This window comes from Triplophysa rosa, linkage group LG7 (assembly GCF_024868665.1).
Source record: "Triplophysa rosa linkage group LG7, Trosa_1v2, whole genome shotgun sequence".
Classification (NCBI taxonomy): Eukaryota; Metazoa; Chordata; class Actinopteri; order Cypriniformes; family Nemacheilidae; genus Triplophysa; species Triplophysa rosa.
The window spans coordinates 646,689-663,341 of record NC_079896.1 but is presented as its reverse complement, the minus strand read 5'-3'; the positions used below and the strand labels follow the sequence as shown (position 1 = coordinate 663,341).

The window sequence follows — 16,653 nt, the reverse complement described above, 5'->3', positions numbered from 1 at the left end:
AACTCCTGATGCCAGGCAAACTACACAAGACACGGCCGACATAAACAACATATACTGTATAAGACGGGAACAGTCTTGACCTCACAATACCCCAACACAAGAAATGTTCCATTATAAACACACAGAGATCTCCTTTGGCTTTGTTAAAAATTAGTCTTTCTAAAGAAAAAGGAAGTGGTGAAAAGGATGTTGCTAGTGTTCTTAATAGTTGTCAGTGTGTTGCTAGGGAACACGTGGTGTGTTTCTGTGGTTAATGGAATATCGGCAGATGGTTGTTATGGTGTCAAGTGTTCATGGTGTTCTTTCTGATCAATAATGACGGAGACTGGCCTTCATTCAATGCACGTCTATAGAAAAGTACTTTCAAAGCTCTCAACACCAAGCCACAAAATTTGAGGATTTTATTTCAATCTATGAGAAAAACACCGCAGGATGAGATCGTAAAAATGATACTTGGAATATCAAAGACTACTAACAACAAATAAACAGAACACAAATGCAACTATTTCATCTTCTAAACTATTTTCTTCAAGTATGTCATCTCATCACTTACTGTACAACAAGTGCAGATCTGGTCAGACAGAATATAATACACATGACAACAGTAGAGACACACAGTGATTGGAGGATATCAACAAACACACGTGATGTATGTACAGTCCCTGCTCTGCTCTTCATACACACACACACACACACACTGTTATTGCACATGTACACCTCGTCGTACGTCACAGGAGACAGAACCACACACGTCTGCTGTCTAGAATGACACACATCAGTAAATGTGATTCATCTTTTTGGTCAAGCGAGGCGTCCCGTCGTAACAGAGAGCCACGGGGCATCTTGCAGAAGCACATCAGAAGGGTTCTGGACGTGTTCTTATATTTCACAGAGGATCACAGGAAAGTCGACGTGGATCCGTGGGTGATCCAACTCGATAATTCCCTGCAAATACGAAATATATAAAATCATACGTTGAAACATGCTTTTGGCACAAAATAACCTGAAAAATTCTTTCTGATCTTATCAAGGGGTCTAGGTCACACTCAGAACCATAAAAGGTTATCAATAATGTCAGTATTTAAATTGTAAAGTGTATACGTTATACATAATTGTAGTATTGGCGTCCAGTACATGCTTGTTTTACTGAGAATTTTGACATTCAGAATAATGAAATACTGCAAAGAAAACTGTCTGGATGCTAAATATAATGACTAATACAATCGTATGTAATTCCGCATTTTCTTTTTTGAAATCTGGCCTGAGTAGCTAGTGTTAACGTGACTTAATCAGAATCACTAACTAGTCAATAAGAGGTTTTAGTCAGTTAAAAGTCATTTCATGACCCTGACAGTGTATTTAATGACAGATGACTCGAGGAACTGATGAAATCCCTTAATATATTTGAAAGGACAAGTGACCCAGGATCAGCAGCACATCTCACCTGAGGTATGAGGTTCTTCTGAATTCTCTTCAGCTTGGCCTTCTTTCGTCCGTTCTTGGTCACCACGGTCTCCTCATAGAACTCATGAGCCAAATCACCATCTTCATCAAAATACAATGAACTGCAAGAATAGACAGCAAGAATAGACAGCAGCCGGTGACATGAGGTCTGAATGGACCGTGAAATGTTAGAACGAGACATCATCGGTTAATATATCCGTCGCTTAGGTGACATCACCAAGCTATTTAAGAGGCGGGTAAGTTATTACATTTGGAACAAACTAATGATGGATGACATGCTTTACACCTGAGTCCCATTCACGTAAAGCTAACCCTTTACCTTCTCCTCGTGAAGATGAACGGTGTGCCGCATTTGGATCCCTTCAGTCGAGCTAAACACTGTTCGCTGACCTCGCCGGGTGTTTCTCCTGCAGCTCCGGCGCTGGTGAAAGGCCACACGCCTTTAGTTTTGGATCCGCTGCCTCCCATGTTTATTAATGATGCATTATAATGGAGGCGGGGCAGGCATATCACTTGAGTTCAATCCTGAAAAACAGAGAACACATAGACGCTATAAAAGTGAAGCCACATGGCCGTGCACTGCGTCTGTGGTCTGTGGTGGGGCTTCAAAGCAATACAGCGGCCGTTCTAACTCTCTGAACTCGCTGCGGTCAGGGTTTATTATAGTCTGAAACGGGGCACTTCTCTACCTGCAGGCAGAATCCAAAATTACATGGGTCAGTCACCAAACAAGAGAGAGAAAACTGGCTGTGGAAAGTAAATAAACAGGCTGTTTAGGATTTGACACAAATACGCAAGAACAAACGGGTAAATAAATCAGTTTTGTATGATATGTATTTTCAATCAATTGTATTTGGTGTTTCGTGTTTTTATATTACATTGTAACTTTTAAATGTACATCAATGTATCTCCTGTAAAGGGGCCTTTAGTGTATCAGTGTTGATCAAATAAAACAAAACATGTCAGAATTATCCAGTTTAACAGCCAAATGAAGCAAGAGAGAAATGAATAAATGAATGAACACGTGAGCATCTGCTGAACTCCAGTGCTGCTGTCACACATAGAAACACGAATCCCATTTTAACCATCATAACCTCTCTGTGATTCACACATTCACACACACATATGTATATGTATATATATATATATATATATACACACACACACAACCAAAATTACTTAAGAAACATGATGATATTTATATATATATATATATATATATATATATATATGAAGCAAAACTGTAATTTTATTTCAAAAGTCGTTCATTGAGCAGGAGTTAAAGAATGAATGTTAAAGAGTTACATGGATGAAAACAGTCTGGATTATCTCTCGCGCTTCCCTTCGACGCTTTAATTCGGTTTCATAACAGAAATGATCGCAGTAAGAGCACAGCACATACATCAAACATACATCATACGTACATCATACATACAGCTCATCTCATCTCATCTCATCTCCTCATCTCAGTGTTTTGGTTCTTCAGGACAGTCGTCTTGATGCGCCTTGACGTACGTGTATACGTCATCTCTACGCGCCCCTATGCGTCATATCCACTGTTTGTAGTTTTTAAAAGTCCTGTCAAAACAAAAAATAATAAAAGCTGTCATTTTGCTGGAATATATTTAAACTGTAATATTTTGTCAATGGCGCGTGGTAATTCTGTATTTATTGATATGGCTGTTTTTATGTGTAGAATGTGTAGCATTTATTTTATTGAGCTTGTGCAGGACCTAGAGGTTTTTTTGTTTGTTTTCATCTCTTTTGCAGTTGAGTTGAATTAATTTTAATTCTTTAGTTTAATTTAGTTTTTTTTATTCGTGTCTTAGCCTCTGTTTTATTGTAAAGGTTTTTTTTCAATTAAAAGAAAACGCCTCAATATGTTATGGAACGTTATGGTTAGAATTTAAAAATATATATTGTTTATAGGATAACAAACAAAATGTATATTACATGTATATATGTAGGCTGTTATTGTGATGGCCACTCAAGAGCCAGAATAGAGAATCTGTTTTGAAGCAGACAGTGAATGAGGATTTCCATAAAAATATGTTTTAAATGCATTCCTTAAAGAAAATGTATCTTTAGCATTTATGTGATAATTTAGATCATATAATAATTTAAAGGATTGTTATTACCCCCTAACACATGATATGTTGTAACTTAAACAATTTTTAAATTCAAATACGCACAGGGACAGAGCCAAAATTCAGAGGACCCAGGATACTTTTACAGACTATACTTCTTATCCCTGGGCGCTGGACAACATTCATGTTGACCCCAGAATAGTATAAGTAGACTAACTATTCTTGTTGATAATTCTATTGATGAAGATAAAAACAAACGCATTTTTTTCAAGAACTGAAATCAGACACTTTTCAAGCATGGCTTTGCATGCGTTTGTACTTGGCGCCACTAATTTGTCACGGGCAGAAATGAAGCACTCAGAGATCCGCCTTCCTCCCCATCAACCTGCGGCGCGTGCTGATCCGCTATTGGCCTTTTATTCTACTGACACGGCTGCTATTCTTGAAGGCGCTTTAATCCGTGTATCCGTCGGAAAGGACAGAGTTAAATTGTTCTTTTTCTAACCGTGGACGTCGATTTGCTTTGGATTTCACTGCGCTTTATTGGCGGAGCGTCGATTGCGCTTTAATTCAATCGACAGGCATTGCGCGCGCGGGAGGTGCGTCCACCGAAAACATTATTACCCTCGCCCGACTAAGTGCATGTAAGTTAACGTTCTCTTGTGTCTTAAATAGTCGCACAAGGGCTAAAATGTTCATTTGCACGTCTTTCTCAAAGTGTAAACAGCTCTACGGTGACCATAAAGATAAACAGGAGGTTGCATACGCCATTGAGCGCCTCGCCTGTGCACCTCCAGTCATTTCCCATGAGATAATGCCATTCTGATCCAAAGGGCTTATGTGCATTTTTATAATGCATTAATTACGATTTCAACAAATCTCTGTTTAATGCACGATAAACGACCAAATCGAGTGTTTTATTTTGTTTTTGTTTGGGAAGTGTGTAAACATGAGTGATTCAGAGAAACAAGCGGTCTCTCTCACAGAAAAGGACGGGATTGAGAAAAGAGGACGAGGAAGACCAAGAAAACATCCCAAGGTATAAAAGTGACGTAAAGCTGTAATGGATCGTATTGGAAAAAAGGGTTACACGCATAATATTTACGTTACAGTCTAAATAAACATATTTTTGTACCAGGTATCAAGTGGCTCTCCAACTCCAAAGAGATCAAGAGGGCGACCAAAAGGCAGCAAAAACAAAGGGCCTTCCAAGGGAGTAAGTGTAGGTTTGGTGTTTGGAATGAACCCATTCTTTACAGTATGTCCTATTTTGTGGCATGTATAGGCTTCGTCTTGTGCATGAATATAAATATGTTGGCACTATTAAACTGGAGTGGGAAAACACGCGTGTCTCTGTTGTGTCATATGCATTATTAATAGTGAATAGTGTGTGTTGAGATCTCATCGTCAGATCGACAGCAGGTGACCCTCCGTTTAGCCACTTAGCAGTGAACAGGGCGCTCTGAGCGCATGCCTCAAGAGTTCTCTGTGAACCCGATGCCCTCTTCCATCTGTTGTTTCCATGTGTTGACAATGTCCTCCTCTGCTGGTCGACTCTGAACACTGCTGCTGCTTTAGGAAAAATCAACTCATGACACGATTCTGTACAACAAGAGGTCAGTAATTGGTAACCAATTCGTGTTTGTTTGTTTATTGAATAGAAAGCATCTGCTTCTGCTGGAGACAAACCAAAGGGGAGGCCTAAGAAAGAGGTACGTCTGAATATACAGTTCACCCAAAAATAACAACTCTGCCATCGTTTACTCACTCTCTTGTCTTTTGTGCCTGTAGGTTTAGTAGAATGTGATAGAATAGAATCAATGAAAGAACATTTAGCAGCTCTCTCAAAGATCAATTATGTAAACAGGATAAATCATGTAATGTAAATAGGAAAAACAAGTTAAGACATTAACATCAAAGAAACTATGTAAACAGAAATAATATATGCAGCGTAAAGAAATGTAGTTCAGGAATTCAGAAAGTAAGTGAGATAAATACGTAATTTATTAACGAGTAAATTACAGATTTACTTTTTCTTCAGATTTCGCTTTTTTTTTTTAAGTGATGTGTTCCTTAACTTCCTTTTAAATGTCAAACGTAACATTCAAACGTGAAGCTTTGCTTCCAGGAGAAAGAAAAGCAAGCTCCTCTGGATTCATCTGAAGATGTGGAGGAAGATGATGAAGAGGAGCCGTAACTAACGAACCGCACAGCACTACCTCATTCTCAACTATCCGTCTGCTCTCCAACCCGTGAAGAACACAGAATGTCATTCACTCCCTTCTGCGACTCAACCGGACCGTGCAAAATAACTTTCTGTTATTCTGTCAGATATAGAAAGCAGGATCATATATGTTGAGTGTTTGCTAGTTTTGTTTTCTCTCTCTAAATATAAACATAGATCTAGTTTTTGATTTGACTATATACAGTATATACATATATATATATATTTAACGGAGGTGCTTTTCTACTTGCAGTTTAGTTTTGTATTCTGCTGTCCATGCGGCTAGTTTTAGATGAAGTTATCATTTGACCATGACATCATCATCATGGGCTTGAATCGTTCTCTTACAGTAGTGTGCATTCTTTTTAAACGTAGTTTAGCTTATTGTGAGACATTTCATAGGACTGAAACCAGTGAACATTTGTTCATTTTATTATCAAATATAAGTTGCCACGTGTAGATGTAGCGTTGAAGTAGCATGTAACGTGTAATTGTCTCTAAACCCCCCGGCAGTCAGAATTACAGACCACATTATAGGTGCATGCATATATTTGTAGGCCACTTCAGAGGTTTCTGGAAGAATTGTTCAATTTTGAAGCCGTTCTGGACAGCGTCCAGTTTGCGCTTTGAAAACAGCGTCACAAATCACATCGCTGAGAAATGTGCTGTGTGAGACATTCCATGATAAAACATCAGGCGTTTGAGAGCCATATATTACTGTACTGATGGAGAATGTAACCATTTTAGCACCAAACTTTAGGGTTTGTAGGATAAAACATGATGGAAAAGGCAGAAATTGTACACATTCACTTTATTCTTGGTCTTACACACTTAGTTTACAGTTTTACTCCTCACAGGACTGTTTACATAACAACAGCTGTCAACTCAACCTTATCCACACCAAAGTGCTTCTGGAAAACTGAATGAAATACTTTTATTTCTGATCATCGACAGTTGCAGTAAGAGATCCTGGAGAGAAGTCTTTAGGTGGGAAATGAGATTGTCCTCAAGTCTTTTTTACAAATAGGAAGTGGAAACAAAACCTATAACCATATGCATTTTCTTTTGAATACTTCAGGATTGTGTTTAGTGCTTTCAAGTCCTCATAACTTTGGAATTGTGAAATATTCCCCTCAGGTATTAAGGTGAAGACCAGACAGCACGTGCCCAAGAAAACACTGATGCTTCAGTTGTAGAAGCACCTTTATTCTGCTGTGAGTGTTCGTGTTGCAGTAGACGTTCTGTTAATACAACATTACAGTTCTATACAGTATGGATTACATTAACTATTTATTTCAATGTGTAATGTGTGCTAATCTTAATAAAAATACTTTTTCAAATTATTCATGTTTGCATATCCCTTTTATGCCTTTGATACCAGTCGATATTTCAATTCATTTTCAATAATTTATTACTGTATTAATATGTACAATAACGCATAAATGTTTTATAAATGGTTACAATTATATTTATAAACAAAAACAACACCACAAAAATAATAATAACAAGTAAATAAAGTTGTTTGCTGTTTTAGACTTTATTAAAAAATAATGATCATTTATTGTACATATGTAATGTTTACAGTATTATAATATCTATAACATATATAATAGGGATGCACAATAAATTATCGGCCGATAAATGGTAGTTTTTAATGTTATCAGTATTGGCCGATAATACAATTGAGACTGATCAATTATAGCCGATTAATCAAATAATTTTCTCTGGTTAAACTTCTTCAGCTGCAGGCTGCTCACCGTTAAAACCCAGTACAGTACAGTCTTTCAGTCGTGATCATTCACTCACTATTATTAGCAAAACATTGTTGATGTATTACAGTATGTAAATATTTATGAAGCATATGGTTTGGATCAGATTGCTGTCTGAATGCTTTCTGTCTTGAGACCTGTTAGACTCGTGGCTATTAAGAACACTTTTCTGGGTTGCTCTGGAAGAACATCTTTAATTTGTTTATTAAATAAACACTATTACAGAATTTTTTTAAGTTAAAGAATCGTTAACTAGTGTAAAGGAGGCTTGGTACATGATTCTCAGGGGAAAATAGAATTGATGGACTTTGTTTTCTGCAGTGAATGTTTTCAAATAAAAGCAGTTGTCCATTTTTTGCATTTTGTTTCAGTCTCAGAAAATGTTATATTTCTTATCATTTATTATAATGTTAATATTTAGATACTGTATATCGGCCAATATATCGATTATCGGCTTCCAATATTAAAGAAACATCGGTTATCTGCCTAAATGTACATATCGGTGCATCCCTAATATATAATGTAATTTGTATACACATTTTATGCACGAGTGTGTGAGAGAAAGAAAGGAAGACTGACGTGCGCAATTTCATACCCACAAGCCCTATTCTCTAAACGCCACGACGTGCTTTTGTCGGCGTGCGCGGTTGGCGTTACGCACATCGCGTATCTGTTCCGGTAATGGCGTCTGTGTGCGAGATGCGCTCGGCTTCGGAAAAATGAAGCGCAGGAGAGTTTATTGTCAGTAATAAAACTCGCGGTTTCCACACGCGGACTTTGCGTCTGTATCTGCCGCAGGTTCAAGATCCGATCTCAGTCGTGACGCGACGCGACGCGCAGCCCGACATGATGAAGCTGAAGTCGAACCAGACGCGCACGTATGATGGAGACGGATTCAAGAAACGGGCCGCCTGTCTGTGCTTCAGGAACGAAACCGAGGAAGAGGTGAGTCCCGGTGAACGCGTCGCGCGGATCACAGCCGCACCGCAGACCTTCGGATCTCACGCGTTTGACGTTTAAACGTGAGCTAGCAGCGTGCTAGTGCTGGTTAGCTTGGGACTAGTCAGCTGTGTTGGCCTAGCGTTGAACAACCCTTGAAAGCGACAAACTCAAAGTCGTCCGTTAGACACGGCGAAGAAGAAACGCTCGAGGCGTGGGTACAGCGAAGGGCGCGTCGCGTTGTCGCGCTCTGGTAGGCCCGTGCGTGGGTAAATCTCAGTGTTTTATCGCGTCTTTATTAAGCACCAATAACAACACGTTGTCATGATTTTACACACGTGCCATAGGGCTGTCAAAAGATTAATCGCATCCAGAATAAAAGTTTGTGTTTACATAATATTTATATGTTTACTGTGCATAATAATTTTGTATTTATTAACACATACACATCCATGCATATATTTAAGAAAAATCGAAATATTAACAAACATTTATATATCATTTCAATTATTGGTAAACATAAATAAATGCATGTAAATATTTACTAAATATGTATACTTGTGTATGTGTTTGTATTTATAAATACAAAATGAATATGCACAGTACCTAGACATATGTTATGTAAACACAAACGTTTATTCTGGATGCGATTAATCGCGATTAATCTTTTGACAGCCCTAATAAGAATACTTTTATTTTTGGATATGTACCATTTGAACATGTAACGTTAGTATAATATTACCACGGTGTAAAGACTTTGGTAACGGCAGTGTTTTGGACGCTGTACTGTGGTAATATTCTGGTATTATTTGGAGTACATTGGTGATTTATTGTGTGTTAAGTAGCTTGGAGAATCTGAAGTCATGTGTGTTTATTGTGATGCCACGCACACACAGAATACAAATTTATGACAGTGAAACAGATGAACTTGATGTGACACACAGAGTGTGTTGGTCAGATGTGATGATGTTGTGTTGTGTATTCACACAGGTGTTGTTGGTGAGCAGCAGCAGGTATCCTGACAAGTGGATCGTTCCCGGAGGGGGAATGGAGCCCGATGAAGAGCCGAACGACGCCGCTGTCCGAGAAGTTTGTGAAGAGGTTCGACTTTTACAATAAAGTTACAATTTATCACAATTATTTTAAGCGGAGGGTCTTGTATCACACTGAAGGCGATATTTGGCCATAACAGCCGGCAGCTTGCACATTATCCCACATGAGAAAAAAACTGGACATGAAATGTGAATCTGAAATATGTTATTAGCTCGTTTTTACCGAATGCAGACCTTCCGCGAGCCGTTTACTTTCGGTTTTAAGGTAAGAAATGACGTTCAAATGTCACGAACAGACAATCATTTGTAAATATAATGTCGTATATGACATTAAAATACATATATTTAATTTGTTTAAAAAAAAAGTCAACATGATTTGCTGCATCCGTGTGATATTAGTTTTCAGTGGTTGTTAAATGAAAAGCGCTACGATATGAAAAAAGACAATCGCTACTTCCGACTTTAAATTTGGGGGGTGCTATGACACTAGAATTGTTTGATGTTGAAATGTTTGAATTTGACACATTTTTGACAATGTAGCGTCAGTTTTGTCCTTTTATTCTTCCACAGGCCGGTGTCAAAGGGATTTTAGGAAGACTCGTAGGAATATTTGAAGTAAGTTGTATGTTAACGCGAGTCAGTGTGTCCGCTATCTGCAGGGTTGTGATGTTTGTTCTGATGACTAAAACGTTGTTTTACATTCAGAATCGAGATAGGAAACACAGAACGTACGTCTACGTTCTCATCGTGGCTGAAGTTTTGGAAGACTGGGAGGATTCTGTTAACATTGGTTAGTAATTGACATTAAAGTTAAGGTCGACGTTATTTTTCCGGACAAAAGATGATCAGTGTATGTGATTTGCATTTTCTGGCTCTTTGTTGATGTGACAGGGAGAAAAAGGGAGTGGTTTAAAATCGAGGATGCCATCCAAGTGTTGCAGTATCACAAACCCGTTCAGGCCACATATTTCGCCGCTCTTCAGGAGGGCTGTCTGAACCGGAACGGTGCTCCGCTGGTGGCCACCATAGATGAAGATCTGTCACCCACCTACAGCATCAATCAGAGCTCCGTCTCCGACATCAGATAACTAATGCAAAACAACCGCACTTAGATGCTTCCTTCACTCGCGCTCTTACTTTCATTACTCTCTTCTCCTTTTCAGTTTTACGTCTTTCAAACAAAACAAAGACACAAACAATGCTTTGCCAACCCTCTGCGAGTGCCGGGACGCTGGCACAGACATCGAGTGTTGGAGGAATACTTTTGTAAATTGAATACTTTTGCTGTTTACCGATTCGTTTTCCTTTCGTGCCGTGTGCTCTCTGCGGCCCGTGTGAGATTAAATGAACGCTTCTTTATTAGCATGTGACTTTCAGTATTTTACATATTGAGTTTCCTATGCGCGCGCACGCGCGCGTGTGTGTGTGAAGGAGGTTTTGTTAGAAGCGTGACTGTGAGATGAAACCTGTAGTCGTGGGAATGCGTGAGAAGTGAATCGTTTTGCATGAGCACTGGTATTTATTTGTCATATGAGTTTGTGTGATGCCATGAATGTTTCACCTGTACGTCGTGTTTAATAGATGTTCTTAACGTCCCTGTTTTTTGTTTTTGTTTGACCATCTTGTAAATATTCTGCGGGCCTCCAAAAACACAGAGGGTTTCATTTATACGACTACCTGGTTCCACTGGACTGTAATACTACTATTTTTAATACAAAACTTGAGTTGATATAGTAAAAACCGAACCTGAATAGAACATGAACATGAACATGACTGTGCGATGACCGATGATGTATTTTCTCATTTAATATCCGGTTGCATCTGGAAATGTGTCATGACTGGAGTAAAATGTTTTTTTAACACCGGCTCATGTTGACTTGAATACTGGCCGTTAGCAAATGTTTACATTATATATAAACAATAACAAGTGCTTGGACTCCCAGTATTGCACATTTCCAAGAGGTTTTTCCCATATCAGACACGTCCAGTTCAGCTCTTTCCATCTCTGCCCGTGAATCGATGAGTTCAATTGTGTATGTGTCGAGAGCGCAAGACAGTTTTTACATCTTGTGTATTTCAGAACTGGAGAATGTTCAGCAGATTGCATTTCACTTTATTCAGTCTGTGAGGTTTTTATCGCTCGAGCGAAAAATATCTATCAATCCGGTTGTTTTAACCTCTTGCATGTCTCAGAAATATTACTTTACGTCTTGAGACACTCATTAAACCCTTGAGAGGCGAGGACAGATTTCATCCGAGCATCATTGTTGAAACGTCTTCTCTTATCCTTTGAGATGTCAAGGACGTCTTTAAAGTCAAACTGCTCGCTCGGTCTCGTTGAAAGCAGCGGTTGGTGTAAAACTGTGAATTCTGAGCCACTGTAGTTAGCTTTTGTTTTATTTCCTCTTGTACAGATCAAATCTTTCGAGTGCTTGTTGTTCTGATGTGTAGATTGTGGTACACGTGAGGTTGCGGTGGTTGGTGACCCAGAACTGTCGAGGGTCCGGCTTCCTTTTTACAGCGGAGTGTTGGACTTTTAAGTGCATTTATATCTTATAAAGTTCCATGGTTTTTATTGTTAGCGTGTCTGCGAAGTAATGACAAACCCACGATTTAAGATCTAAAGCCTGTGGTTAACACTACGTCATGCTGTTAAAATTCACATCTAGTGCAGCATGAAACACTTGAAGTGAATTATGAGATGCGCGCGTGTTGGTTTTGTTGTTTGATGTGATGATGGTTATATTGGTGTACGTCTCATTCTCGTGGCTGAAGATTGTTTTGTGTAGTGGATGTGGCTGCATTAATCTTTAGGATATAATGAACAGTTTCTCTTTAGCATGACTATTAATATTATTTCAAGTTTCTAGAAAACGAAGTCAAATCTAAACTGCTGCATTATAATGAAGAATCAACCAGATGGAGCACCCATACGATTAAAACAATACAAGCACTTTAAATTCGTCATACTCGCATCATTAGACTTTGAATGTAAATCACGGTTTGGCCACGGAAATTACATTTTGAAATTCTGTAATTGTTGTGTATGGGATGAAATGAACACAAAGATCCATCAACACTCCATCAAAACTGTGACCCAGCCGGGTGTACCCATCACTGGAATATTTCAATTTTCTCATTTTGGGATTGTGAAATCAAACGTATGAGAATGTAATATACATGTGCCAACTAATAAAAATACAGTATTTCATCTTCCAAGTGTTCAGTGACTTTGTCCACATACAAACATCTCTTTCAATATTCAGTACATGGACAATAAAGAGATTTGAAGGTTTAATCCCAGTCACAGACATCTGAAATTACTCAGCATTGTGGATTTTCATCCCTCAAATCATATAAATGTTGATGTTTGTGTGTGATGGAAAATGTTAGATCACTTTAGATGCATTATCTATCACAAACTAGTGTCAATTAGTCTTCGAAACACACAAATCAAAACCTGTTCAATAATGCTGTACACAATATTTCCTGCATACGTGTTGATTTTATATGATGCATGCACAAAAAGTTAACATACAAGTCTGTTTTTTTTGTGGTGTAAATGTTTTGTTGTTAAAGTGTAATTCATTTAATTTGACCTCATTAAACATCTCCATAATATACAAAAGAATAGCTGTGACGCTCACAAACCTGACGGATCAATGAGTTATTTAACGTGTCAATTCATTCATATTGTCATAAATATCTCTTGAGACTTTTTACTCTGGAGTTTTCTTTCGAACAGGATAATCAGGCTAGCTGTTGTACAACCATCCAACTGCACTTTGCTTTAACAATTCAACACCAGTATTAGAAAGAACGCATAAGCCAGTCAGACACAGGAGCACTTTTGAAGCTTTATTGTACAGATAACATTGAAAATTACTGCGGCTGCTGTCCTCTGCCACGACCGAAACCACCTCTCTGAAAAACACAAGAGAACACGCATGAGGTGAGCGTCAAGAGGTTTTGAGTTGAGCTCATCTCAGCATTCTAACATCAGCACTTACAAACTGGAATTCTGTGGCAGCTCCTGCACCAGCCTCGGCTTTCTTATCGGCACCGGCTGGAAAAACAACACGCTCACTTTAACACACTCAAAAGAACCAGACAATAAATAATCTCCGTTCAGACAGGTTTAAGATTAGAATCAGAACAGAAGAAAACCACCGCTTATTTTCACTGAATATAAAGTCGGATATATCTCTGCATTCCGCAGACACTTTAATTCAAAGTGACCTAAAGCATTCAGAGATATCCTTCTCAAAATGTCTTGTTTCCCCCCCAAAAAAACTTTTCTCCCAAGAGTTATTTTCTCTAAAAAACTAGTGCTTCACATATTATTGCTTCTCTAGGATGAATCACTTTGTTTTTCTTACTATTTAGAGTCCAAATCTAAATGTAAACAGCTGACTGGTCCACATTAAATCGCGTTCAGGAACACACTAGCTTTAAAGCATGCAGTACTGACAGACACGGGGTGTTAGCTTCACAAACGCCACGGCTAAAGAATGTGCTGATGGTCCGACAGTATGCATTTTGTACTTACGTGGTGCTGCAGACCGTCTGTATGCGTCTCGGTCTCCCTCTCCACGGGCCAGACGGGCCGGTCTCTCTCCCTCAAGACCTGGAAAACAACACAGGCTTGCTTTAAAACGTCGCACTCAAGGTCTTGGAAGGATGTAAACGCTTAAATGAGCATTATTTGCCGACTTCACATGATAACTGAAATCTGAAGTTAAGAATGACAACGTACTCTTGGGGCGGGGCCTGGCAGTCTCTGGGCGGGTCTGACGGCGGAGGGTGGCGGGCACAATCTCTGGGGGCAGGTGCAGGAAGTCCCTCAGGTACTGGATTCCCTCATTGGTCAGATACCAGTAGAAGTGGCGCCAAGCAAACTGCTCTTTGACGTACCCGCGTGACTTCAGAGACTGCAGACGAAGACACAGAATTTGAACATAACCATTCAAGCAGTGACGGTGCTGCGAGTCTATTTACATTACATGAAGAGTTGTCACACGTGCTCCATACATTTCACAATATTTAACTCAATCACGGGTTGTTCAGTTGAAAAAAAACAACTGCACTGGACAACTACTACACTACAACCAAGTCCAAACCCTTTAACTCACAGGAAAAATCCAATCGTTCATTCGCTGGTGACAAGAGAGAATCTGGCCTCACCTGCATGGCCTTCATGACATGAAGGTTGGGTACGTTCTTGTCAGCGAGCTCTGGGTGTTTCGCAAGATGCACATCTTTCTTGGCCACCATGACGCCCTCTTTGAAGAGGAGCTCATAGATGGCAATACGGTTCTTCTTGGGCATCAACATCTACAGAACACAAAACCACACCCACGAGTCAACAACATTAAACAAATAACACAAAGAAGATTTCTTGATCAACACACTTTCATTATGTGATGAGCAAGCTCGTACAGAGCATCACATTCATTCATCCATCACAACAAACCAGAGCACAGAAACCCATTAAAACAGCAGGTCTACGGTGAAAGTGTTGTGTTATGGAACTTGTCAGAACTCTTTAAAACATCACTGCGCGTGACATCACAGTATCACACAAACCCAATTAATGTCACGTCTACGGGTTTAATGGCAAGGTACATCTAAAATAAACATGAACACAAAAGGCATGCAGAAAACAACACAAACACATTGCTAGTTATAGAGAAAACTGTCTAGATTCACCGCGTCTGTTAACATTTCTGTATTGCGTGATAAGGACGACCGTACGCTTTAAACTGCTCTCTGCTCGCACCAAATGTGTTTTATTAGGATTTCAGAGCTTCCACGCAGTACTTCGAATGAAATGGTTTTGATCATATTTTATATTCACGCTGTAGTCGTGCGAGCTGACTTACGGACCGGGAAACTGTCCGATCGCACAAGCAGCCATCCGGCCTTAAACTAGCGGTTAACTCATGAAAATTACCTCAAGATTGGGAAATATAAATGATAGAGAGTGTGCTATACTGAAAAACGTTGACAAAGAAAAGGTAAATAATAAGATGAAGAAGATTTTTGATGGATTTTCGCCTCTTGTTTCGGCCTACCTTTACTCTTGTTGAGAGACCGGAGCCGGAAAGAACGTCACACTCAACGCTTCCGGTATTCTGCCGCCGCGCTTTTCAGAGTCCAGTGAGAAGCTCGACACGCCACCTACTGAACTGGAGATGGTTCGGTTTCCCCCTTATTTATTATAAAATAAAGAAGTCAAATGATAGAGATAAAGTTAAACATAAATGTATCTTAATCTCGCCTGAAAGCAATCGTGTTAGACAATAATATTTAAACATCAGACACATACATATTTAATAAGTATTTAAACTAATTCAACTCTCGTCCAGCTGGTGGCGATAAAGCACCAATTACCATTACTTTGCAGCCGTCAACACCACCACCCAAGAAAAATAACAATTTGCCTTTGAAAATGATTTATGCTCGGTTAGTAAAAAACAAAAATAATCAATAATACGTTAAAAGATGAAAACAAAAAGGTAATATGTTAAGGCGGAGACAGGTAATGGCCCATCGGACTCAATTCAAACGAACAAGACAGATAAAGACAATAAAATCATGTAAGCAATATCGCTAAAACACACATCAAGTCGTCGAGCCAAAATATAATAACAGTCATATCCACGTTTAGTGTCACTACTCAAATCCTCATCTTCTTTGATCAACCAGTTTTTAAATCGGTCTTTGAAACTGATGTTGTCTCTCGTGTTAGTAAGTTTGGGGTATCAGATCTCGCATCATCTTCAAATGCTCTTGGGATTGTGGATGTGGTGGTTCATATTTCAGAGTTTTTCTGTTTCCTCGTGTGTGTTTGATGATGTGTTTTTAATGTCTGATGTTTGAGGACTGATGGGAATATAACGCTTACAGGAGCTTTAACGTTAAAAGAGCATTTAATCAACATTATTTGTCATTGCTAAAAGTTCAGACAGGAAGTGTCAAACAAACAATATTCTCGTATTGTTAGTGGAACCTTTAAAACGGTCAGAAATAATGTTTTCATAACATAATATGAACAAGCAAATTGTTTTTCTTGTATGACATCATCTTTTAAGTTGTGCATAAATGCATTCGAAGTT

The 16,653-nt window shown here is 38.9% G+C and overlaps 4 protein-coding genes across 8 annotated transcripts; 2 read left to right on the top strand and 2 right to left on the bottom strand.

The window, feature by feature from the left end:
• Nucleotides 1–367: 367 nt before the first annotated feature.
• Nucleotides 368–3,015, bottom strand: tusc2a (tumor suppressor 2, mitochondrial calcium regulator a). 3 transcript variants are annotated; one of them, XM_057338270.1, is made up of 4 exons: nt 2,889–3,015; nt 1,784–1,989; nt 1,445–1,565; nt 368–945 (listed from the first exon to the last, which is right to left on the bottom strand). In XM_057338270.1, exons 2-4 carry the CDS (start codon nt 1,930–1,932, stop codon nt 880–882), a joined length of 336 nt encoding a protein of 111 aa, XP_057194253.1. In that variant the 5' UTR covers nt 1,933–1,989; nt 2,889–3,015; the 3' UTR covers nt 368–879. The 3 variants fall into 3 exon arrangements, with proteins under 3 accessions (XP_057194253.1, XP_057194254.1, XP_057194255.1); XM_057338271.1 differs by having other exon boundaries at nt 2,900–3,003; XM_057338272.1 differs by lacking the exon at nt 2,889–3,015 and having other exon boundaries at nt 1,784–2,575.
• Nucleotides 3,016–3,889: 874 nt separating this feature from the next.
• hmga1b (high mobility group AT-hook 1b) lies at nt 3,890–7,102 on the top strand. Of its 3 annotated transcripts, none has more exons than XM_057338226.1 (5): nt 3,890–4,150; nt 4,492–4,590; nt 4,690–4,773; nt 5,213–5,263; nt 5,680–7,102. In XM_057338226.1, the coding sequence occupies exons 2-5, from the start codon at nt 4,501–4,503 to the stop codon at nt 5,746–5,748; spliced, it is 294 nt and encodes a 97-aa protein (XP_057194209.1). In that variant the 5' UTR covers nt 3,890–4,150; nt 4,492–4,500; the 3' UTR covers nt 5,749–7,102. The 3 variants fall into 3 exon arrangements, with proteins under 3 accessions (XP_057194209.1, XP_057194208.1, XP_057194210.1); XM_057338225.1 differs by having other exon boundaries at nt 3,894–4,195; XM_057338227.1 differs by having other exon boundaries at nt 3,899–4,195; nt 4,690–4,767.
• A 1,068-nt stretch (nt 7,103–8,170) lies between these two features.
• On the top strand, nt 8,171–11,187 carry nudt3b (nudix (nucleoside diphosphate linked moiety X)-type motif 3b). Its single transcript, XM_057338577.1, has 5 exons — nt 8,171–8,489; nt 9,474–9,584; nt 10,106–10,150; nt 10,241–10,325; nt 10,427–11,187. The coding sequence occupies exons 1-5, from the start codon at nt 8,391–8,393 to the stop codon at nt 10,621–10,623; spliced, it is 537 nt and encodes a 178-aa protein (XP_057194560.1). The 5' UTR covers nt 8,171–8,390; the 3' UTR covers nt 10,624–11,187.
• A 2,193-nt stretch (nt 11,188–13,380) lies between these two features.
• On the bottom strand, nt 13,381–15,738 carry rps10 (ribosomal protein S10). The gene is made up of 6 exons (XM_057338579.1): nt 15,610–15,738; nt 14,720–14,869; nt 14,292–14,466; nt 14,085–14,162; nt 13,546–13,601; nt 13,381–13,459 (listed from the first exon to the last, which is right to left on the bottom strand). Exons 2-6 carry the CDS (start codon nt 14,867–14,869, stop codon nt 13,418–13,420), a joined length of 501 nt encoding a protein of 166 aa, XP_057194562.1. The 5' UTR covers nt 15,610–15,738; the 3' UTR covers nt 13,381–13,417.
• Nucleotides 15,739–16,653: the final 915 nt, after the last annotated feature.

Excerpts from the sequence above, each read along its gene's own strand:
- tusc2a (XM_057338270.1), bottom strand. The coding sequence starts at position 1,932 with ATGGGAGGCAGCGGATCCAAAACTAAAGGCGTGTGGCCTTTCACCAGC. Across the intron at positions 1,566-1,783 it reads TTCATCTTCACGAGGAGAAG|TTCATTGTATTTTGATGAAG; the intron begins GTAAAGGGTTAG and ends CTATTCTTGCAG. Across the intron at positions 946-1,444 it reads AGAAGAACCTCATACCTCAG|GGAATTATCGAGTTGGATCA; the intron begins GTGAGATGTGCT and ends TCGTATTTGCAG.
- hmga1b (XM_057338226.1), top strand. The coding sequence starts at position 4,501 with ATGAGTGATTCAGAGAAACAAGCGGTCTCTCTCACAGAAAAGGACGGG. Across the intron at positions 4,591-4,689 it reads GACCAAGAAAACATCCCAAG|GTATCAAGTGGCTCTCCAAC; the intron begins GTATAAAAGTGA and ends TTTTTGTACCAG. Across the intron at positions 4,774-5,212 it reads GGCCTTCCAAGGGAGTAAGT|AAAGCATCTGCTTCTGCTGG; the intron begins GTAGGTTTGGTG and ends TTTATTGAATAG.
- nudt3b (XM_057338577.1), top strand. The coding sequence starts at position 8,391 with ATGATGAAGCTGAAGTCGAACCAGACGCGCACGTATGATGGAGACGGA. Across the intron at positions 8,490-9,473 it reads GGAACGAAACCGAGGAAGAG|GTGTTGTTGGTGAGCAGCAG; the intron begins GTGAGTCCCGGT and ends GTATTCACACAG. Across the intron at positions 9,585-10,105 it reads TCCGAGAAGTTTGTGAAGAG|GCCGGTGTCAAAGGGATTTT; the intron begins GTTCGACTTTTA and ends ATTCTTCCACAG.
- rps10 (XM_057338579.1), bottom strand. The coding sequence starts at position 14,869 with ATGTTGATGCCCAAGAAGAACCGTATTGCCATCTATGAGCTCCTCTTC. Across the intron at positions 14,467-14,719 it reads ATGTCATGAAGGCCATGCAG|TCTCTGAAGTCACGCGGGTA; the intron begins GTGAGGCCAGAT and ends CTTCGTCTGCAG. Across the intron at positions 13,602-14,084 it reads CAGACGGTCTGCAGCACCAC|CCGGTGCCGATAAGAAAGCC; the intron begins GTAAGTACAAAA and ends TTGTTTTTCCAG.